At 31.9% G+C, this 24593-nt stretch overlaps 2 protein-coding genes and 1 non-coding gene across 3 annotated transcripts; 2 read left to right on the top strand and 1 right to left on the bottom strand.

Annotated features, from left to right (window-relative positions):
- Window positions 1-438: 438 nt before the first annotated feature.
- Window positions 439-13749, top strand: LOC143909599 (uncharacterized). Its single transcript, XM_077427656.1, has 8 exons — window positions 439-615; window positions 9380-9487; window positions 10065-10391; window positions 12175-12348; window positions 12446-12550; window positions 12635-12745; window positions 13047-13130; window positions 13223-13749. The coding sequence occupies exons 1-8, from the start codon at window positions 595-597 to the stop codon at window positions 13448-13450; spliced, it is 1158 nt and encodes a 385-aa protein (XP_077283782.1). The 5' UTR covers window positions 439-594; the 3' UTR covers window positions 13451-13749.
- Window positions 12025-12096, bottom strand: TRNAT-CGU (transfer RNA threonine (anticodon CGU)). Its single transcript has one exon. It is a non-coding gene; the product is annotated as a tRNA-Thr (tRNA).
- Window positions 13750-15627: 1878 nt separating the features above from the next.
- Window positions 15628-23874, top strand: gzl (godzilla E3 ubiquitin protein ligase). The gene is made up of 11 exons (XM_077427328.1): window positions 15628-15760; window positions 17640-17931; window positions 20491-20663; window positions 20750-20841; window positions 20919-21021; window positions 21262-21370; window positions 22367-22541; window positions 22616-22824; window positions 22902-23029; window positions 23133-23231; window positions 23374-23874. The coding sequence occupies exons 2-11, from the start codon at window positions 17827-17829 to the stop codon at window positions 23789-23791; spliced, it is 1611 nt and encodes a 536-aa protein (XP_077283454.1). The 5' UTR covers window positions 15628-15760; window positions 17640-17826; the 3' UTR covers window positions 23792-23874.
- Window positions 23875-24593: the final 719 nt, after the last annotated feature.

Here is a 24593-nt window from a genome sequence, read left to right as displayed (position 1 = left end):
ACCCCTTTTGTACGTATCTATGTATTGTCTAAACATAAAATTATAAAATGGGATCTTGTTTTGAAAAAATACTAGTCTAATCTGATGGAACATGAATACAGTAAGAAAATAGTGCACTTACACTTTCGTCAAATTGTGGAGTAAGCAAATTTGCTCTCTAAGGACGCGATTTCTATGTATGTATGTATGTGTATATGTGTATATGGCTATGTCGTGTTGAGTAATTCTGTTTTAGATTGTTTCAATTTATTTTATCAATCAAATAATTTATACCATTTACAAATTAATTCAATTTAATTGATAAGACATAAATTCATCTTCCAGAATGTAGATGAATGTGAGGATCAAGTTAATTGATGTGTCAATTTAAATGGAGGCTTCCATCAAACAGTAGGTATGTTCTCGGGTATATAAAGTAAAGCGCGCGGGTTTTGCGTTTACTCGCTCGTTGATGACCCTCGCGTTGAGGTCAATGTCGCGCCGCACTCACCACAACCGGTGAAAATTTTACATCTTTTCTTTCGTCCAGTTTAAATTACTGTCATTGATTTGTGATCGTCAGTAAAAGTGTAAAATCAAACAAAATATTCGTGAATGACTCGGCTGTTTGGCGAGGTAAGTAATTTTTTTGTCATTTGATACTAACCATGCTTATAGACATACATACATACATATATAAACAATACTTTAATTATAAGTATCTATGAGTGTTCAGAAAATTGAATTTAAAAAACAAAATTAAATAATTAAATAATCTATGAGTGTTCAGAAAATTGAATTTAAAAAACAAAATTAAATAATTTTTTTACCTTATACGCATGAGTATTTGATGTCTGTCTAATTTTGTACTTAAAATTAATCGGTGTGAGATTTTTGCTGAAAAAATTGAACGGTAAATAGTTATATTTTTGTAATTAATTTAATTAGGGTATTTTTTCTTGATTTTGGTTTTTAAATGCTTTTTACTATTACGAAATTATGTTCACAATACATCTTATATCTATTTTAAAAGCTACTGATCTACTGATAATTTTCTATTTTACAATTTTAATTTAATTTTGTGAGTAATCAACTATGATTACTCACAAATAATAATACTAATTATATTATTCTAATACTAATTTACAGCATATAAAGGAAAAAGAGTTCAAAAGCCTACGTCTTTTTCATGATACGTAAAATATCGGTCTCCGTGACGAGACAGAATGTTAAATGACAGAAAACGCAAATATCGGAAGGCAAAGATAGAAAATCGAAAGATCTTAAGTCGAAAGATCAAAAAAAAAAAAAAGGTACATGGTAAACGGTACATACTCACGTACATACTCACTTAATTTGCGCCAGCAGGATACAACAGGAACAAGAGGAACAGGCTTTTCCTCCCGTATTAATGTGCGCGCGCAGAATACGGGAGGAAAAGCATGTTCCTCTTGTTCCTGTTGTATCCTGCTCGCGCAAATTAAGTGAGTATGTACCGTTTACCATGCACCTTTTTTTTTTTGATCTTTCGACTTAAGATCTTTCGATTTTTGATCTTTGCCTTCCGATATTTGCGTTTTCTGTCATTTAACATTCTGTCGCGTCACGTAGACCCGTAAAATATATACTGAAATCAGAACACTTTTGCACCATTACATATATTTCATTTGAGAACATCAGGAAAACATACATACAAATGTACATAGGTATACAATTACTTCGCATCAAAAGCTTTTTTTCTATTTATCTCCGGATATTAAGATAGTTATAAGTTATTAAATAATAAAAATCTTGGATATTCATTGAAATGAAAATAAAGTATATTATTAAATATGTTTTGTATTAGTTAAAAAATTCTCGTGGTAGAATTTTCGCATGATCACAAAACTTCATCAATTATTACTACGGTATACATACATATGTAGTAAAAATTTTTGTGAATTTGTCTAAACAGCAAATCAAATTTAGATGAATTAAGAGAAAATGCATAAATATACCAATATATGTACGTATAGATATACAAAATTTTCACAACCAATAAAATTTTGATAAATCTATTTTGTATGAATTGGTCTAGATATTTCATCTAGACCAATGTCACGGTAAATTTACTTATCAATCAATCTATTACTCGGTTTGTTACCATGAAAAAATATATTCCGAATAAGTTTAAATTGATAGCCTGTAAATTTCGACGTCAATATGATATGGCAGACACCTGGCATTTTTACAAAACAATTTGGCTGAATTTTGAAGATACCGTACGTCCAATTACCACGTACCAAAATATTCATTATGTTTCGCTAAGTGGATGCAACCGCCCGGCGTTTCGTAACGTAACGTAACCGTTGCACTACAGAGATAAATACATGTTTGGCGTACGTGGAAACAAACGGTTCAAACTAAACTAAAAAAAATACGGTATCATTACTATCGTAATTTCGAAGAGCAAAGGGGGGACGGGGAAAAAATACACGGATCAAAAAGCAGTTTTGCGCGTGGGAAAACGAATCTTTAACGCTATGTATCCCAATTGTTCAAGGCAGATAACGATAAATGGTGGTTTTGGGGAGATATTTTTATTTATACATTTACTTAGTTACAAAATAAATTGTTCTGATGTATCGTATGTATTGTTGTAATGGGAAAATTGTGTGAAAAATTAAACAATGAAACGCATCACGTATTAATTACGACTTAGATTATTATATAATATAAAAGATTATATATAAAAATTAGATTATTGTTTTGACCGGAAGACGAAATTCATTGTCTTAATAATGTGACTCATATGTATTTGAAAATATGACTCACACTTGAAATAAAAATACGTGAAACATTGAAAATGGAAATTTTCGAAATATAACATATTTTTTTTCTGTACGCCAATTTCCGAAGCTATATCGAGGTTAATGGGAATATAACGTCTTTTCCAAATCAAGTGTGAGTTCAATATACTTTTTGGTAGGTATCTTGTTAATAACAATTTAAAAAACAAATAGGTACCTACTTTGGTCAAGTGTAGGTGGATTCGGAAAGTGATGAATTATGCCTGAAATATTACGAATAACGTATTATAATTATTTTAATTTTGAATGGAATATACTTACTTCGACATAACAAATTGAAAATGTGTTCAATTATAATAAAAACTAAAAGATCCTACCTAATAAAAAGCATACATGATTTAGCACTTTACTACTTGCCTATTGACCCAATCTTAAATCTAAACGTTCTCACGAGAGCTTTTTTTAAGATGATCACGTATCTTTAATTGAAAATATAATCCGGATTGAACGAATTCATAATAAGTATAATTTACGTAGAAAATGAACAAATTAGATGTTAATAATAAAAAAACTGCATATTTTTATAAATTATTTTAAGGCGAGTTTATTATTGTACATAGCTCGTAAGTTAAATTTATGGGTGGCCCAAAAGGTCGAGCACAAGTTACTCAATAGTGTGTACTTTCAAAGCTATAACATAATTGTGAGTAGAAATTTCAAGATCAATGCACTGAAGTGCGTTGCACAAGTAAACGCATCAGGGCTGTTGAACAATTTTATTATACTATTTTTCCTTTGGTATTTACTGCATGTCTTTACAAATGGGCCATTTGTTTATCACTTTTTTTGAGAAATAAAGACCTACAATACAAAGAAAAGAAGATTATAAAAACTACGATGTTGGGAGATCAAGAACCGCATCTCAATGGACACGTATAAGCACTTTGAGGTACAATCGATTGACCACTAACGATGTTTTATTATTATATTTCAAATAATTTACCTCATTTCTAGCAATAAGAGATAATATATTTAACGAAAAATTTTTCGATGTTGATTCCATTAGAGCGCTTCTTTGATTAGTTTTCAAGAATCATATGTATGTATATACATATGTGTAGTATTTTTACAGTCCTTTCATTATTATAGTACATATGTATGTATATAAAATGAGAATAATAATTGTAGGCTATCAAGTAACCGGTATGTAATCATTTACATGTGAAAAAAAATGCGACAATTTTCATAATATGGATTAAATTAACTGACGATCATGAAAGTAAAAATATTGCAATCAATTGTCGATTAGGGATGCCTCTCAAATAACTGGAAAATACTATTATTAGTGTGCGATCAATAAAATTCAACGTTTAATATATGTACATATGTATATTTCGACAAAAAATTATAAAAACACAGTGATTTGCTTGTGAAAACGAAATAATCGATACATTAGTATATAGTTCGGGATTTGAAAGTTCGTTGACGGGGTTGGGTGCCTACAATTGTAATTTTTTTGTTGTCGTAGCAATGACCAGGCACAAATAATTTGCAAAGTAGATCTTGGCGATCGCAATTTCTCGCGAATCGAAACGATGATGGGAATACCGTCATTGTTGGCTGTAGATTGGATCTTTGTGAAAAAACAACTTTGATACTATGTATAATATGAACCGGATCAGGGATGCGAACCCAACAGATCCTCGTCATAGTCGTCGGACGAATAACAGTTCTGAACTATACTGTCCAGTGACATATGTGGTCACGTGTTTCATTTCTCCTTATAAGTATACATACTAGAATCCAGTGCTATTACATTGCAATTGAGGAATTTATCTCCGACGTTCAAAAAAGATATATCGCACATTGCACTACAGACATTCAACCGGATTGAAACATTAAAAACGGTTTATGTGTGAGTGATGATCGCATTGATTTTGTTTTGTGTCTTGAGTACATGCTTGGGTTGCGTTTAATAAATTACAAATAAAGATTTTATGTTTCTATAATAATAATGAGTATAAAACCCGCAAATTGTACGTGTACATTCGTTCGTTCATGAAGATACTATTTTGTTCATACACGAACCAATAAATATGTAGGTTTTTGAGCTATTTTTCCTATTATTCTGTACATTAGAATAATATAATACTAAAATTACTAACAAAAATAAAATAAAATTGTAAAATAGAAAATGACCAGTAGATCGGTAGCTATTAAAATAGATACGAGACGTATTGTGAACATACTTTAGTAATAATAAAAAGCATTTCAAAATCAAAAATATACGAACCAATCTGATCAGTTATAGTGTACACCAAAGAAAAAATTGACAACCGATCTATGTACATATCTATTAGGCATACATTTAAGTATTTTCAATCTTTTCACTCATCCTCTATTCATGTATGCTTACCCTGGGTTGCAATATTTTTAATAAATGCGGAAACGGGAATTATAGTAACGTTGTAATTAGATATTGCAAAAATACCGAAATTTCCGATATCGTTATTATCGAAAGAAAAAAGAACAATGCCGATATTACCATGTGAAAAATAACTTATTACTATTTTTAATGCTAAAAATCTCAAATTTGGATATCGAAAAAAAATTTTAAATGTGATAAAACAAAAAAGACGCACATGGGATTTGTTTCAAAATTTAAAGAAAAAAAAGCCAGTTAAAGTATAGACAGTATTTCTATTTTAATTTATCTGCACGTGGCGGATTTTATAGTCGCAGCGACGTTATTGGCATATATTGTTATATAAAAGTTGAATCGTTTTTCTAGGAATAGAGTAACCTGGACTACATGTTTGCGAAAAAGTGGGTACTACCATAATTTAAATACTGCATAAAACTATTTTACATCGAAATCCCACGCCAATAATATATGCATTTTATCCCCAACAGTGAACATTTAAAAATATTTTATTTAGTTTGTTGTATTCTCCTCTTTTATTACTTACCTCTTATTAAGTTCACATGGTTTTCGTGTTAGTGGTCATTTTTTATATCTCTTATACTTGCTTTCAAACAATATACGTACACATCGGTCGTTTTCGTAATTTTTTGCCATGGAGATATCGTTTTTGACAAATAAAGTGTACGAATTTGAGAAAAATCGATATTATCGGTATTTCTTTTTTAAATACCGGTAGTACCAAAGGTTTATTTTCGGTCAAATACTGATATTATCGGTATCGGTACTTTCGGTATTGCAATCCCGAGTTATAAACTTATAACATGGTTTCTATAGAATTCCCATTTAAAATAATAACATGGCGTTTTATGTAACATATCAAAGGTTTTGACAACTCAAAAGTTTTAATAGAAGATTGACTCTTAGCACTTAATCTAAAACCAATAAATGGTTCGTGTATGAGCAAACTAGTATTTTCATGAACGAACTGGAGTAAACACTTGGACTGTAACACATATGTACATATATATATATATATATATATATATATATATATATATATATATATATATATATATATATATATATATATATATATATATATATATATATATATATATATATATATATATATATATATGTATATCAGCAGCATAGACCAGTGGTTAGCATATGATTTTTTCGAACAAAGTGGTCACGGGTTCAAATCCCAGCGATTGCTGCTGGACAGATCTTGGATTTGTGACTCGAGGTCAATCGTTTCCTATCAGAGTTTGCCAATTCATGTGATTTTCATGGAAACGGTTTCAAAAAATTGGCAACCTTACCTATTTTCTCGCAAAATTTCAGGTTTTCAGTATAAAATGCTGCAAATTTGATCATACAATGTAGATGTTGATTGATATTTGTATTTGCTTTGTATAATACTTATAATACTTTGCAGAATGTTTGAACATTTATGCCACAATGGCGCATTGAATCATTCTGTTTAATACCATTGCGGTACAATATGTACATAAATAATATTATAATATTATTAAAATTATTTTGATTAAACTATCACTTGAAAATAGTGCACGCACTATGATTGAATTTGGGAATCTAGGATTGATTTTCGGTAGACGATTCATACACCTGGATTGTTCATCAAAGCCTCTTTATAAAAAGAACTCTATAACAAGGAGTTTTTCAAAAAACGGACTGCTTATTAAAGTAAAAAAAAAATCCAAAAATGTATTGAAGTTGAGACGTTAATCGTGACGTATTTTTTATCATTAAAGTATTTCTCAATGACATGATATGATGTATACTCAGTATAGAAAAATATTAAATGCTGTGGGAGGGGAGGGGGGGGGGGAGGAAAATAATATAACTGGCGTTTAGTTATATGTACGGCTATAAGTTTTTTCTAAAACTGGTTATGGACCGACTAACGGAAAAAGCAAACAACATTTCACAAAGGAAATGCACAAGCAATTTAAAAATAATCGTTGTCATGTGATCGTCCGCAAATCGCAATTCATTAGCAATTAATATAACAGGATTCCGCCAAAAATATGTATGATGATAGCACAGAGGAGCATTTTGTAGTTTATCATGAAAAATATCTACGACTGTCATTTATAGTGTATAGAAAAATGGACCAATCTTAGTAACGGTTGTTTCAAGTTCAGGTTTTTGACGTTTCACGCTAAACAAGCGTTCGTGTGTTATCAAGCGATGATTTATGATTAGTAACAACGGCATTTTTTAACGGAAAATATATATTACGTTTTTGAACATACATACATACGTACTCGTTTCAGATCAAATTGACTAATCGAAAATTCGTCTCAGCATAGACAAAAATATTATGTATCTATAATTGAGCGGAAAACTATCACACACGCATACCATTTTTTGTTTGTTGAGATTGCTCGTCTACTTTCAGATATTTTTAAAATAAAAAAAATATATACTAGGGATACATATTTACTTATTTATTTACTACAGTTAAATTAAAGTGGCATTACAGATATACTCCAGAGCATCACTAGAGCCAAAATATATATGTATGTACATACATGAAAAAACAATTAGAAGATACAATAAAATTTAAATATCAAAATATGACAAAATTTGAACAAAAATAAGCATGAAAATAATGTAAAGTAAAGAGCAAAAATCTAATATATTATTTCGAAAGAGACTTTGTAAGTTTGCATCTTTGGTTGGGAGCTTCGTAAACAAGACAAAGTTTCTATGACGACAATTCCTTTGGTTGAATATTATATTTTTTTCGATTCAAATAAATTTAATAAAAAAACAAACGAATATTTACTATTAGATTCGCCACGTTTAAGCTGTTTATATTACAAATACTGAGCGAAGCCGGGTAAAACAACTAGTAATATATAAAATAAAAAATAAGATAAAATATGAACAATTTAATATGAGAGCACATTTACGATTTCAAATTGAACAAACCCTCAAACAGATCAGTATACTACAGATTGAACAAATTCTAGTTAACAAATATTTGGTAGAGGAGTTTGATGCCCCTAGTTTACAGCTGACCAATTGAAAATAGCATCCAAATCTGATTTAAGGTCAACCGAATCGCAAAGCGCATCAATAGATTTGAGCAATTTGAAATCGTCAGCAAACGATAGAAATTCAGGGTGCTTAATGACCCTTAAGATATCATTTATGAATATTATTTATTTATAAGATATCATTTATGAATATAGAGCAAGGAAGAGATCTGAACCTTGAGGAACACCAGAATGGGTAAGGTATTCGTCAGAAACCCTACCGCAGTATGGCACATATTGCCTCCAATTCATAAAGTGGGTTTTTAAAAGGCTCAAAAAATTATAAGATAATCATAAAACTGTCCTCCGACATCAAGTGATTTTATAACAAAATTTGACAGACAGAGTAAATTTGTAAATTGGGACCGTCTAAAACCACGCTGTTGATCAATAATAATAATATATATAAAAACGAACGGGATATCGGTATATGACATATGACAGACTATGGATACACAACCAATCAGAATCAAGTGGTCGAGGTGACGCGAGGAAGTTGAGGGGGGGGAAGTATTATGTCAGGCCAAGCGACGACAGGCATGTGCGACGTCAGGCCGAGCGATGGGTGACAAACACACACACACACTCATCCATTCATCATTTCGAACGGGTGAACGGCGCATTAATACACGCGCGCGCCTACAAATTACCTTACACTATATTTATATACATACATATAACATATAACTTTATTTTAATTCGTGTATAGTTTCCGAAGTCACCAGTTGAAATCAACAGGCACAAAACTAGTGAGAAAATAATGACAGTGCCTATAAAGGTGTCTGTGGATAATTATTTCAAAGAGTTTAGCAGGAGTGGAAAAAACGACTATACATACATAGGTCTATGTAATATGTAATATGTACATACGCATGTATATGTATAAGTTACATGTGTAAGTTGCCGGACTATCTCACTAGAACTGGTCTGAGTCGTGAGCAATCTCATTTACGTTAAATTCCTCACGTAATTTATCTTGCTTTCAGGTTTTTTTTAATTTAAATAAAAAAGTGTCAGATTAATGCGTATACATAGATACTTAAATTTTTAAAGTTAAATATTATTTAAATCTTTAGATTATGTCTTCTACATAGACAATTTTTTATTTTTTGCAGATGGGGTCAACAATGCTCAGAATTGTTTTGTTGTTAGGGATGGCAGTATCTGTTTTGAGCTTTGGATCAAGCGACGATCGGTTTATCAAGAAATATGCAATGATGAAGGTTTGTAAAATAAATAGAATAATTAATTACGAATTACTCTCTTTCTGAAAGTATGGTCCATATTTAATATAATACAACTGAATATTGTACAAATTTTATTTGATATTTTCACCTTGCTAAAACAGTCGACTTATAATTCATAGTAGATACAACGATACAAAATTGGTACAACTTCACTTTGTTTTTGTTATTTTGAGCATGATGAGATTTTAAGTGAGATATTCACACGATTTGTGTAATACGTTTTAAATTATCTTTCTTCCATTGCATTTATTACACATCTGTTTATCCAACCAGAATCCGTTGTCTATCCCGAAATAGTCTTGTGTTATCTGTGAATGCTTTTTACTCGTAGAATGCAGTTAAATCACGACTGATGGGATATGGGAAACATTGCAATTGCTTTTGAAGTTGCCGTGGCTATTCCTGTTTCACCACTAAGACTATCTAACTACGTATAACTGTAGGGAGAGGGAGAGAGTAATTCGAATTTAATTGTAGAGTTAGCGGTGGTAATGGTTCACTGTAAATGCAATGTGCGCACATTTATATGTATTATTACAATAATTCTCAACAGATATACGAGAGCTGCTTTGGCGCAGAAGTTGTTAAAGATATAAGGAGGGAAATGAAGGCGGCTTGTGCGAAATGTGCTGCTATGTCTGAAGAAAGATCTCCTCCTCCTCCTCCACCCCCACCATCTTCGATATACAATGGACGACTTCCTCCGATAGCCATCAACATCCCACAACACACTAGATTGGGAGAAAATCCTGAAAATATTCAAAATAATGAAATACCTCCAGGTCCTTTGTCGCAGATGAACGTTCCGCCCATGCCAGAGCAGGGCAACATCGATGCGGAAAAATTACAGCAAGCTATTATGGGTTTTCCACCTCAACAGGTAAGCATCAACACTGAATATTACATCTCAGATGGTTCTTTCAACTGTACCTATATGTTACAATCGTATGCCACATCCTATATGTACATACATATGTACGTATGCTTACCCTGGGTTGCAATATTTTAATATTAGTGGAAACAGGGATTATAGAAACGTTTGAATGCGGTTTCCATAGAATTTCCCTTTGAAATATTTGGCGTTTTGACATCTCAAAGGTTTAGACAGTTCAAAAGTTTTGACAGCCAAAAGTTTCATGCGACACCAGGTGAGTGTATTTGAAGATAGCTTTTGAATGTACATAGCATTGGACAAAAACCGATAGTTCGTGTATGAACAAACTAGTATGTTCATGATCGAATCGAAGTGAACACTTGGACTCTAACATATACAAGGATATGGTTCAAATATTTTGTATTTACTATTTATCTTTGTAAATAAGTAATTTTTGACCATTTATACCATATAATAGTATACTATGTATATGTATTTGCTGGTTTCGAATTGAAAACTGTAGATTTGTTAAACGGAAAATTAAACAAATATTCGTCTAATACTTAACTTGAAGAAGATTATATTGATATGATTCAGCTTTTGTTTTTACACATCGTGTACATATGTATATAATATCATATTTAGCTACATACATACTTTGTTTGTTATTTCAAGCGCGTTGGAAATTTTCTAGAAAGAGCCCATTTTGTCCCTTTTTATAAGCATATTTTTTCCCCTTTTCAAAAATCATTGAATATTTGTATTAGCTATGAACAATATAGGTATATAGGTATTGATTACAAATCGCAAGTATATGTATTGTTTGAAACAATCAACAAATTTGGAATAGCCGAATTTGCAAGAGCGGCAGGGTATGCCGATTTAATTGGAACCGTCACGACAATTAAGTTAAATAAATTTCAAACTTCAGAGTTGCAATTTCTATAACTTAATTAAAAGAAGGCGGTCGATCTGGATTTAATAACCATCCATATCTTGCTAGCAGCGATAGACATACTAATAATCATCCAGAAAATCGAATAAATAATATGTATGTAAATTATATGATTGTATGTAAATTATATGTGGTTTTAATATTGGGTTTGACGCGCTGATATTTTTTTAAACGATAAGATCGTTTAATGATATTGCAGTAGATAATGCATATACATGTCATACAAAAAAAGAACATTAATTAAAAAAAAAATGTTTGGATTACATATGTATAAAAATATAGTTAATTCAATTGTTTATTTTATTTTCTGTATTTAAAGTAAATATCGTATATTAAAGTAAAACTTGGATATTATTCAGTAGTAGAATACATATTTTTAAAAATTATTACCAGATAGTTTTTCAGGACTGTATGAAGATGTCACTATATATGTATTAATCGAAAACTTGAACCATTCCTTGAAATTTTCTCGCGTATGAAGAAAATGAATGGTGTGTGTAGAAGATGGAAATTAAAGAAAATTATTTTAATAAAAAAATATTAAAAAAATCATAATTAAAATTTTAAAACTCGTTATTACGCATCATTAAGATTAACAAACGTATTTGATAAATCATAGTATGACTATTTTATATTTTATACGTACATAAAATAGTATTAAAAAGAATTCGGGTTCGATTGACCTGCCTCCTGTGAGGATTGAACTCACGACCCCTGGTTTACGAGACCAGTGCTCTACCACTGAGCTAAAGAGGCCTGATCAGCTGATTTCAAATATTGCCATTTGAATACAAAAAGTCGTTAATTTTCAAATTTTTTCGTTTGAATTTTCAGCAATTCCAGTCGTACGCTCCGCAATCTTTAGGATTTGGATTGGGAAACGCTCCGATATACCAACCTATCATTTCACCGTACTTCCAACAATGGCCACAACAACAATACCCCATGCAGTATCAACCGCCATCATACTTCCAGCAATCTTTCCCATATTTTCGTCAACGAATGTCGGTTAGACATGCATACATATTTTGTTAATGTTGAAAGTGTAAATGGATTTCATTAAACATATGTGGATTTTATTTAAATTGTACTTTTGTAATTTTAGCGCGATATGGACTTCAGAAATAGGCTTGAAGTGTTGACGTCTCGGTCCAGTGGAAAAGTTCGAAATGTTACATGTGTAATGCAAGAACTAGGCTATTTAGATCAAGTAATTTTTTGATTTTGGCGAAAACTTGTTTTAAAACCATTTTCTCAAAAAGTATATTCTCAATCATATTCGATTATATTTCAGAATTTGGAACCGAACTATGAAAAAATAGCTGAAAGGATCGCAAACTTGCCAGTTGCCAATGAACTAAAAGGCGATATTCAAGAGGGTCTACAATTTTGTCAAAAGTTTGCCGTAGGTTCATTTGAATTTAACCACTTCATCGCCATAAGCGCACCGGTGCGCGCTATGACTCGAAATTATTTTTGGTTTCCTCTAAATATATCCTGTGATACTAATACAATTGAAAAATGTCAACATTTTTTCTTAGTTTCTTATATATTCAAGAGGTAGTTAGTGTAAAGGGTTGGCACTAAACACAAACATAAAAAAAATCGAATCACTTTCTAAAAACGCGTGGCGATTAAGTGGTTAAAAGAAATAAATAATCATATTTTGAAAGATGACTTTATTTACATTAAATATTTAATTTTAGAGTTGTGTTCCTGAAACAAAAAGGGAAAATTCACCGCTGTCCAGAGAGTTGATTAAGCCTATGTTCTTCTTCAGATGTTATAAGGTAAATTATCCATAGAAATGTAAATGGGATGTACATACATATTATGTATATAATTTTGGGAAGTTCGTAAATTATTTTGTAATTTTTTTTAGCATAAGAAACTCGAAGCATGTGTTATGAAGGATGTTCGAGATAGGTTTTCTTCGGAAGAAGATATCGACACAGAGACCGAAATTCGTTCTATGTCTAGGGTTGGCAAATCGTTCAAAATGGCAGGAGCATCGTCACAAGCTTATGTCGACGAATTAGACGACATAACTGTATCTGTATATGATTTTCTTTATGGGTCCAACGACATGGATTTGGAATCGGTCATGTAATTTGTTTAATTAAAATGAAATCAAGTACAAGATAAACATTGCTGAAAATAACTTGTCACTTTCTGTGTGTCATCCTCGTAAAAAACTTGTAAATTAACTCATATTTAAAAGGCAAAAAAGATATTTGTTTTCAAAGATTTATGATCAGACTGCAGAAAGTGCCAAATTGTGCGAATGATTGTTTTGGAAGCGTTCACGCTTTCACAATGACATGTAATATTAATTTTATTAAAGTATTTATTAAATTTAGTATTTATTTAAAACAATGTCAATTTTTTTAATAAAATTTAAATTTACACAAATGATGGTCTTTTATTTGAGTTTGATATTTTTGAATGATTGCAAAAAAGGTATTTATATTACATATTTTATAATAAAATTTTATTCTCTTTAAGAATTGTATAATGCTTTACTTTATTATTTATTATTTACGAATTAATGAATATTTTTCTCTTAAAAATATTATCATAAATAAATTTCTATTGAAATTACTTGGCAATTGGTAGTAATGCTTAAGTATTGACCTTATAGGTAAAGTAAATTAGTATATATGTATGCATGTAATTTCGAAAAAGTTTAGATTATGTATAAGTATACATATGTACATACATACATATGTAAGTATATACATATGTATATGTCAGTGGCGTGCCGTGAAAATTTCTCTGTTTTTGTTGCACAGCTTTACTTTCGTGTGCGTGAGTAGGATACAAGGGTACTCGGTATGAGAAATACTATGATCATTCATAGATTTTTAAGACATTAAGCACACTTAAAAATATTTAAAAAACGTTTGAAAACCGATTCTGACTATATTTATTAATTAATGGTAAATGAATTATTTTTGCACATTGCGATCACGTATACTACAATCCACGAAAATCGCGAGTACGGAATATCTGGCACTCGAATATTAGAGAAAGCGGATTCATTACCCAAGTAGACGAGAAATTTAGAAGTTCCATGAGTCGAGAAAACGTCGATCGGTTAATTCGGGCGCACCACAGAAAATGCTACGTAGTAGTAATAAGTAGAGGTAGGATAGTCACAGTGCTATCTATTGTTCCATTGTTGTAAATCCTTTGTAAAAAGGTTCGGCAAACCTTTAACAATGCATTTACAACCTTTGAACAATACGCGGCACCTTCTGGGTCCGGTGACTAGTAATAAGAAGTTAAGTTAATAAAAAATAAGCCCGGTGATTTACAGCTAGTCCATGGTTTTGTTTACAAGTGTAAGGTCATTTTTATTGAAATGACAAAACGTACATTTCTAATAATTATGCCTGATTTTCATGGGCATCATTTCAGCTTTTTCCAGGGAGGGAATCTATTAAAATTTCGGTATAAACACATATTTAGAAAAAATAAAAATCATTTGAAAATACATTGAACAAAAAATAAAATCAATTTTAAAATTATTTATTACAATAATTTGAGGATAGTAAAATACTTTATTTTAGCGACAAGATCGACAATTTTATATTAAGTTTGAAATCATTAAGAACCCTATGACCAATGTCATAGCGTTCTAAATGATTTCAAATTTTTATTTTCTGTTGGCTCGGACTTTTTGTAACGAATAATCAATTTCATTAAGTTTTATAATATGTCATTAAACGCCATGGTAAATTTAGGGGACGGCATCTGCCCACACATTTTCTCCTCATATGATTTCCCTGCTGCTCCACACGTTGAACCCAATCGTACTCAAAAAGATGCACGCGTGAGAGCAGTGCATTTGCTTTCGTAATTGTAGGATGGACACTAACCACACGTTTTGTCATGTCGGTATTCCTCGCTATTCGGCTAATGCAAATAGCAGGCATTTACCCACCCTTGACGTTAAGCCAACACCATGACAAAAACATTTTTCACAAAAATATGCGTGTGTGGGCGAAATGATGGTTGCATACATAGACCTGGATGCACTAGGCCAATACCAGATGGCGATATTTTGTTGCGATTTAGCCAACATCAGGTAGTAAAAAATAAATTTAAGTAATTTTTCAAACTGAAAAAACAAATTTTTAATGATTCCTTCTCACAAAATAGTACTTATAACAAAATAAGTTTCCAAAATTTTAATCGTAATCGAAATATCAAGATTTAATTGTGGTATTTGCGCACTTGAGAGTTTTTATTTATGGCTGTACATTATACTGTTTGATTCATTTCATGCGTCAGTCGACGGTCGCAAGTGACGGCTGTCAGTTATAGAAAGGGCTGCGCCCTTGTGTTGCGAATTGCCGTCGCCCCTGCGCCTCCTCGCGGCCTCCGTAGTATTCTTTGCCCTCTTACTCAATTTCCGGTACGTCCCGTGATATTGCATTGACCTCTGCCCTCAATGATACATTCTATTGTCATTGTTGTCATTAACTTCATTAGTGGCCTCCACAATGCACTGACTCAAATCTTTTTTTTTTTTTTTTCTCAACGACCTATAAACTCAACATGCTAAATACGCATCTTTGATATATGTACATACTTGAGCATTTTATTTTATTTAGGGTGTCGCAAATTGTTTAAATTTATATAAAAATTGTTTTAAATCGTTTAACAATTACAGATATTATTTCGAAAATATTAATAGTTCAATGGGTATACGTACATACATATGTATGTTATGAATTAATTTACAGCGCAGTATTTATTTATGTGCTTGTGCATTAGTAGTAAAAAATGTGGAATAAATCGAAATATTTTCTAGTTAATGTGTGTTAAAACTTGTTAATATATGAGCGTATTTTGAAACGTGCTAATTTTTAGCTTCGATTTTATTTGATCATTCATATTGTAAATGTCGATCTCCGTGACGGGCCCAAATGTGAAACGCCCGAAAACGCAAATATCGGAAGGCAAAGATCTAAAATCGAAAGATCTTAAGTCGAAGGATAAAAAAAAAGGGTGCATGGTAAACGGTACATACTCACTTAATTTGCGCGAGTAGGATACAACAGGAACAAGAGGAACAGGCTTTTTCTCCCATATTAATGTGCGCGCGCAGAATACGGGAGGAAAAGCCTGTTCCTCTTGTTCCTGTTGTATCCTGCTCGCGCAAATTAAGTGAGTATGCACCCTTTTTTTATCTTCCGACTGAAGATCTTTCGATTTTCGATCTTTGCCTTCCGACATTTGCGTTTTCGGGCGTTTCACATTCGGGCCCGTGAGGTAGACCCTGTAAATGTATATTGCTTCTTTTTCTTAGTGCCTTGTCCGCATCCGGACGTTGGCGACCACCTCGTCGATTATTTGTAGATATCCGCATCGGTCTTCAGCGGCTCGGAGCAGATCTTTGGCGCTCATATCGGTTCACATGCGCATGTTTCTAAGCCAAGACATTTTCTACCTTCTATTTTTCCCATGGTTATCAAATGGAGAAATTCGTATTTTGGACCCCGTATCACGTGTCCGAAGTATTCTATCTTTCTCCGCTTAATGATAGAAACAAGTTCCTTGCCTCTCCCTATCATGATGAGGACAGCTTCATTTGTGACTTTTTTGTTCCAAGGGATCTTTAGCATACGCCTGTAGACTCACATCTCAATAGCTTCCTGGTCTTCAGAGTCCACGTTTCGCATCCATATAGCAGCACTGACCAGACATACCTCTTTGCGAATCTCAAATGCGTACGAAGATTGAGATGCTTGTTTGTAAGCGCTGTTCTAGCCAATTTGATGTGGATTTTCTTAAGTCTTTCCTCTGGGTATATTGCCAATTATCATTTTATAGTTGTAATTTATCGTCTAACTGTATGTTGAGAATGGTTTGGATGGAAAAATGCAAACTATCGATCGTCAAATTGCGTCAGTGTTGTGTTTGCTTGATATGGATCTTTCAGTTTTACATTTCGTACCGAATAGGTCAAAAAGCCTCAATAGGCTATTTATGGACACCTAATATATCTAGTCAAAGAGTAGAAACCCATGAAAATCAGATAAAATGTATTAAGTAAGTCGTAAAAGATCGTTCATTTCATTTTAAAAGCGATCCAGTACATATGTATATTATGTACATATGTAAATGAACAGTGAATAAAAATTCTTGGAATTTGTTATTATTACATACATACATATGTATATTGCGAAATTTGCTCATACATGTGGTGTATTGACTAATTTCAGATTAAATATTTCGCTTGCTGTTTGGTCGTATCTAATTTGCTTTTTAATTTTTTTTTGTTTATCTAGTGAGATATGATCGTCTTGATACGGCGAAAACTGCACGAGAAATTAAACTGCGACTTTGCAAGTGAAAATAGTGGTATCCGAAATGTGCTCGGTGATATGGTGTGCTTCCTGACGAATGAATAATTTTCAAACGTAAAGTTACTGGACTTGTAAATCGACGGACAAGTGTAAAAGACATTTGGTCACCATGGGGTCGAGCTTACTTTTGGTGGCGATCATCACCATCTTCAGCCTTCTGAGTTCCGCTGTAGATTGTGATATATTTGTATATAACCAAAAGCCACCGATGATTGTAAGTGTTGCTTTTATTTTATATTTCACTTTTTGTATTGAAATCCGTCTGTTTTTATTTGAGTACACATTGTAATTAAAATATTTTAATTTTTTTCTTTATCCTTTATATTATCAATAGATAAAGTATTATTTTTACATAATACTTATTTAGAATTATTGTTTTGTTTTGTTATGTTTACTTTAGTATTAATTCCAAATTAATATTATTCATACGTAGATAAACATAAAATGTATTAAATGTAACTCATTTATACCCTTTGACATTTGTATTTGTCATGAATTATATATTATTGTTGAAATTGATATGCTTTATTAATAATAGGTTAAGTAATGGCATAACAATATCAATTTAAATTTTATTATTTGTGTTGTATGTATACAAATAATATGTATTCTAATTGGAAACAATCAAAATTTTGACTAACAAATGTTGCATCTTAATAACCTTTGTAACTACAGTAGAACGTCGATTATCCGGACTAATTGGGGATGAAGGTATATGAATCCGGATAATGGAAAAAACACAATTGACAGGGAAAGATGTGTACATTCAGTATAAATAATTTTTATTTGTCCACATTTACATATGTATATTATAACATGAAGATCAATATTAAATTATTTTTTATTAAGAAATTCAATTATGGATTTTTGCTTTCTGAAGCTGCCAAATCGCGAATCCTTTTTACAATAATGAACCATATATTGGCTGTCTAGACGATCGTCTTTGAATGAACCACATAAAAATACACTTCGACTTATTCATATCCTGGTTTTTACATAGCCTTACGCTCTGAGCTTCCATCTTCTGATATTAAAGAATCGTTGACTTTGAGATCGTTGACGTTCTAACACCATATTTATTTGACAAAGAACGTCCTAAGGCACCGCTTTTTAAAGCACTGATTATATCTAATTTGATTTGATTTTAATGATAAAACAACATCTTTTCTTTTTGTTTTCTTTTCCATATTGGAATATTAAAAATAAATATTTAAATCGCAATCAAATTTTCAAAAAACAACCGTCCTTTGAGTATTGAATTTTGAAGACAACTGACTCATTTGGTAATCTTATTTTATAATTTTTATGGTATGCATTTCAAAGCAGCAAAACTGTAAAATTTGTTTTTGTTTTTAACATTCCGGATAATCGAGGTTCTACTGTATAGGATTCAAATTAGGATTGTAGATATGAGCTATCGTATATATTTACCATAAAATCTAATAAAAACCTTGTAAACAGAATAACAAATAAGGAATGTGGCTTACAGTTCTATCTTGAGGTTGAGCATATGATTGATTCGTCCGTCTTTAGAGAGCATTGCTTATTAGAGAGTAGTCCAATTATCTTCAATTAGGAGAGCATTGGGACAATAGATGTTTCTCATTTGACAATCACATAGCTTAGTACTTTTTTCTTTTCCCTGTTAAAAATTTGAATCATGTCTTCCGACACTCGGGCAGGATTGATCTGAAAGTGTATTGAGAAGAAGAGGCATTTATTTCCCAGCGGTTACACTAGTAGGCTATTCAGGGAATGCATAAAGACGATACTTATATCCCAGTATTGGCACTGGCAGGTTCTGTTCTCATCATCTCAACTTTTAAGACTTCCGTAATATAACTTCATGAAATATAAGGCAGATTAAGGATTGGAGGAAGTGGTAATATAAATATCTTATATAGGTGCTTCCTACGCGGGAGACATGACTCATCTCCAATTGTACAAGTGATGATGGTGGGGAGTGTTTAGATTATATTACTTCTCAACAATTATAAAAAAACTTATCTTAAAAAAATATCATCTCTTTTTAATTGTGTGACCGATTTTTCCCAGTTTGACCTAATTTTTGACCCGATTTGACCCAATTTAAAATCAATAGTAAATGCCGATAACTCTAGTATTAGCGCATATTATGCTTTCGGAAAGTATGCTGATTTTGAGATATGTATAGTATTATTATAATAGTTGTCTGTTTATCAGATAAGATAAGCTGTGTTATCTTGATGATATACAAACGAAGGAATTGCTCCGGTTGTTATTCATTTAGTATGTGTCATTTTGTTTGTCAATATACACTCGTGGTTTGATGTGCGTAGTTAATAAGGAAATCTGTGTGTGTTTGAGTCATGTCTCCATCAATGGTTGTGAACATGTTACAAGTATTCAGAGTTGTAGATTTCCATGTATTTATTAGTAAATTTTATAATTTATTGTGATAAATAGTGGTCATTGCTCTGGTTGTTACGAAAATAAATCGTGTTCAGTAATCATTATCAGTTTCTTGAGTTTTAATTTTAGATTCAATTAATGTCACTACATATGAGTTGTGAAATGTATATTTTCAACTATGTACAGAATAATACTGAAAATATTTTGTCCAGAGAAATTTGTACTACATAGTATTAACTCATTGTTTAATCTTAATTTGAAAATTATTGCAATTCTATTCGTGAACTATTTGACCTCACTATCTAATATTATATTTAATGACCGTAATGATGATTTTTAAGCCTCGTTTTTATAATGAAATTAAATTTTATTTTTGTTCCAGATTGAAGAGGAGTTTCGCGACATGCCTGCAAAATTCGGTCCTCCAATATCTAGCGATGGTATGCGGGCTTTCGTCGTCGCCGCAGAACCGTCCAATGGCTGTTTTGGTTTAGCACCCCCTCCACCAGACACTGAACCTAATTTCACTGTAAATTGGATCGTTTTAGTTTCTAGGTATGTATTTACCTAGTATGATACTTTAAAAAAATTCAAATTGAAACATTTCTAATGTGAATGAGTGTTTGATTTCACCATTTTAGGCGTAACTGTAGCTTTGAAGATAAAATTCGCAATGCACAGGCAGCTGGATTTGATGGTGTCATTGTTTACAATGTCGATTCTAATGACTTGGGTAAATTTTTTAATATTTTCGGTTTTATAAAGCTTGTCTCAAAATGTCTTATTTTTTTTTTATATAAAATTTTTCAGAAATAATGTCAGCTAAAAATCCAATGGGAATCAATATTCCTTCAGTATTTGTTGGTGAAAACGATGGGCTAATTATCCTATACAATTATTTGTATACTAATAAGTATGTGTAAATCATATTATTTAAAAGATAATATAATGTCATAATATTTATATGTAAATGTATATATGTATGTATATATTTACATAGATACATATGTACATACATACATATATAAGTAGATATTTAATATTTAATCGTAAATTAAACTTTGTAAACAGTGTTTTACTTTATTATTTTATAATTTATATATTAATTTCTTAAATTAGGAGTTTCAACTACATTGAATTTTTACAATTTTAGATATTTTCTCGTAATAAATGGAGATATACCGTTCAATATCAATAAGCACCTGTTGTTGCCGTTTGCAATTGTTATCGTGTTGTGTTTGATCATAATGATAATATTTTTGGTATGTATATGGTTTTGTAATATATTCGTTTATGATATCTGTCCCGTCGATTTCCTCATGTCCAAGGGTCGTGACATTCCCGTCTTCTAACTTTCATAAAGCGGCCCATCAAGGTCCTCTAGCCCTCGCAACACTCCGCAGCTTGCAGTGACTCAACTACAGTTTTCCTTGTGGCAGCCGTGACCTGGTCACTCCATTTTGTTGGGGATCTCCCTTTCCTCTGCTTTCCATCACGCTTCCCAGTATGACCAAATTTTCAAGGCTGTCCTGGCATCGCTTCGTGGTGTGTCCGAAAAACTGGAGAATACGTACAAGAAAGATGGATAGCCTTTCTCCAACCCTCAGCTCTTGCAGGATGGAGGCATTGGTTATTCTTGCTGTCGAGGAGATTTGAAAAGCGTCTATTTTCTACCTTCTTCGAGCTCGTACCGTTCATGTCTTCACTCTGTATACGGGGAAGATCAAATCTCAGATGCATTTTCGTAGACTCTATGGTACCCTGGTCTTTCTAAATTTTCTAAATTGAGCTTTTCGCTAGGCCAATCCGCCTTTTAATTTCAGTCTCACACCCCCCATCGTCCAATAGAGCTGATCCGAGATAAATTAATTCATCTACAACTTCAAGATCAGATAGAGCATCTATCCTTACGAGTTGACCATTTTGATCTCCCATCATAATCTTAGTTTTCGCCCTGTTTATCTTAAGTTCTAGTATTCTGCTTTCATCTAGCAGACGACGGGAGTATATCCGCCATTTCATCTCTGGAGTTGGCTATGAAAGTGGTAACATCGTCGTATCTTAGATTGGATATGATTTTACACCCCATATTTACCCCTTCTTCCCAGTCATCAAGCGCCCTTCTCATGATGTTATCCTCATGAATATTGAACAGCTTGGGAGACAAAATACATCCTTGACGCACAATTTTGTGGACTTATATATTTAGATTTATTTATGATATAGATTTCTTGATCGCCGTTAAATGTTATTTTCAGGTCGTGAGATGTATACGGGAAAGGAGACGTTCCAGAAGGCATCGTTTACCTAATAGTTCACTTAAAAAGATACCCACTTGCAAATTCGCCAAAGGAGATCCGTATGATATGTGTGCTATTTGTTTGGACGATTATGTAGAAGGCGATAAGTTACGTGTTCTTCCTTGTGCACATGGTATTTTTTATTTATGCTTTTTGTGATTATTTTAAAAATGATTGGTTTTTCAATTATCTTATATTATTGTGCAGCTTATCATTGCAAGTGTATTGATCCTTGGCTTACTAAAAACAGGCGTGTTTGTCCTGTTTGTAAACGTAAAGTATTTGCAAATGGTGAAAGGCCTGTCCGTAGTAATGTCACTGACACTGCTAGATCGGTACACGAAAGTCAAAGTGATAGTGATACTGATGACGATAGAGCACCATTGATGAATTCGCAGAGTGACAGACCGACACAGGTATTTTGATTTATGGAAAATAAGAAATAGTGCATTAAACATACTTTTAATTCTAATTTTGAGTATTGTATTTTAAGGGAGGTACATTCAATGGACAACGTGAAAATCCATTTATGCGTGCAGCTCGTATAGTTTCAGAAAGAAATCGAACTTCGGCAAGCAATCTACCTGATTCTCAAAGTCGAAACGAACAGTCAGATGCAAGGTATATACGTATTTACATACATACGTACATACTTATGTATGATTAAATACATTTTCCTACTTGTTTTACATTTCATATACTTAGAAATTTTATTATTAATTAGAATTCCTCAAGGAGGTAGTTGGCCTGAATCATCACGCGGTGGACCGTTTTTAACTGGTGTTCTTAACTTACGAGGCGAACAATTTCCGACATCTAATCAGTAATGAATTTTTATTGGTTTTCAATTTCGTTAATACAATTTTGTATCTCATATTTGAGATTTGAATTCAATATGTCCATAGAATTGTACACTAAAACAAAAATATTATATAGACATGTAATACTTATATTGATTTCACTAGGTGTGACAATGAGTCTTTAAACGATGATAGACAGTCTTTACTTGGAGGAGGTCCATCTCTGCCATCCAGAAGCCCATCTGTTAAAACACATTCGGAAAGAGAAAGAAATACCCGACGAAGTTTAAATGAAGGTGGCTCAAGGCGTTCACGTAAAAACAGCCAACAGTCATCGAATCAGAGCAGGAGACGGGGCTCTGACACAACTCAAGTTTCTTCAAATTCCGAAAGGAGTCAACCAGAAGTAGACGTCAACAGTGCATCTAATTTAGTATGTGACGATGTTGAAGGTCAGCATAATGTCGAAGGTCAACACAACGAAGATTCGAGTGATCAAGGACTTATCGGTGTTGCTGCGTTGCCAAATGTTCACATTGCAGAGAGACAGGATAGAAACAGGGGAAGTGATTATATTATATAATAATTTACTCGTTTTTTATTTGTGTGAAATTATTTTTACAATTAAAAATACAGGCTTTTAGTGAGCTCTTGAAAACGTGCAGATTTGTACTAATTGCATGCATATATTAAGTACGAATCTTATTTTATTTGTCAATGATAAACTTGGCTTTATAAAATTATAGATTTTGGCAGCTGTTTATAAGTTCGCTATTCTAATACTAGCAATGACAAATTTATCTTTCATCCGCTGGTATAACTGCTGTATAATATTTCAAAACCTGTTTTAATGTGTAGTCGATTTATATTTTATCAATGATTGCACTATTTTCTTAAAAATATATTATATGTATGTATTTTATATTTAAATTTAAAAATATTTTGCATTAGTATCAGTGACGGCTCATAGAAAATGATTTTGGGGGAATATCTAGTTTCTTCGTATAAAAAATTCTATGGGCGAACTGCTTGATTAGCATAAATATTTTGTCTACATTGAAATTACTCAATTTGAACTGTAATTGGATGTTTGAGGATAATTAACGCGAAATACAAAATGATGGGTGCTAGCGTCGAAGCATAGTTTTTAAAAGGATACATATTTGGAAAATTATGTTATTGTTATGTTTATTTTAATTTCATTCATACTATGTATATCTTTATCGTTATGATAAAGTAACTTCAGATCAAATAGATACTAATTCATAAGCATTAGTGAAATGTTTTAAAGATTATAAATTTTGGTTGCGATGATTTTTTTGATATTCAATTTTGAAATTAGTAATTTTATTTGTCACATAGATATAATGTATGTATATAAATAA

The sequence above is a fragment of the Arctopsyche grandis genome, chromosome 3 (assembly GCF_051622035.1).
Source record: "Arctopsyche grandis isolate Sample6627 chromosome 3, ASM5162203v2, whole genome shotgun sequence".
Taxonomy (NCBI): Eukaryota; Metazoa; Arthropoda; class Insecta; order Trichoptera; family Hydropsychidae; genus Arctopsyche; species Arctopsyche grandis.
This window is presented reverse-complemented; position numbering and strand designations above follow the sequence as displayed.

What these genes read in the sequence shown, in the direction of transcription:
- gzl (XM_077427328.1), top strand. Translation starts at nt 17,827, where the DNA reads ATGGGGTCGAGCTTACTTTTGGTGGCGATCATCACCATCTTCAGCCTT. An exon ending in ACCAAAAGCCACCGATGATT is followed by an intron (nt 17,932 to 20,490) that starts GTAAGTGTTGCT and finishes TTTTTGTTCCAG; the next exon opens with ATTGAAGAGGAGTTTCGCGA. An exon ending in TGTTCTTCCTTGTGCACATG is followed by an intron (nt 22,542 to 22,615) that starts GTATTTTTTATT and finishes ATTATTGTGCAG; the next exon opens with CTTATCATTGCAAGTGTATT.
- LOC143909599 (XM_077427656.1), top strand. Translation starts at nt 595, where the DNA reads ATGACTCGGCTGTTTGGCGAG. An exon ending in TGACTCGGCTGTTTGGCGAG is followed by an intron (nt 616 to 9,379) that starts GTAAGTAATTTT and finishes TATTTTTTGCAG; the next exon opens with ATGGGGTCAACAATGCTCAG. An exon ending in ATTTTCGTCAACGAATGTCG is followed by an intron (nt 12,349 to 12,445) that starts GTTAGACATGCA and finishes TTGTAATTTTAG; the next exon opens with CGCGATATGGACTTCAGAAA.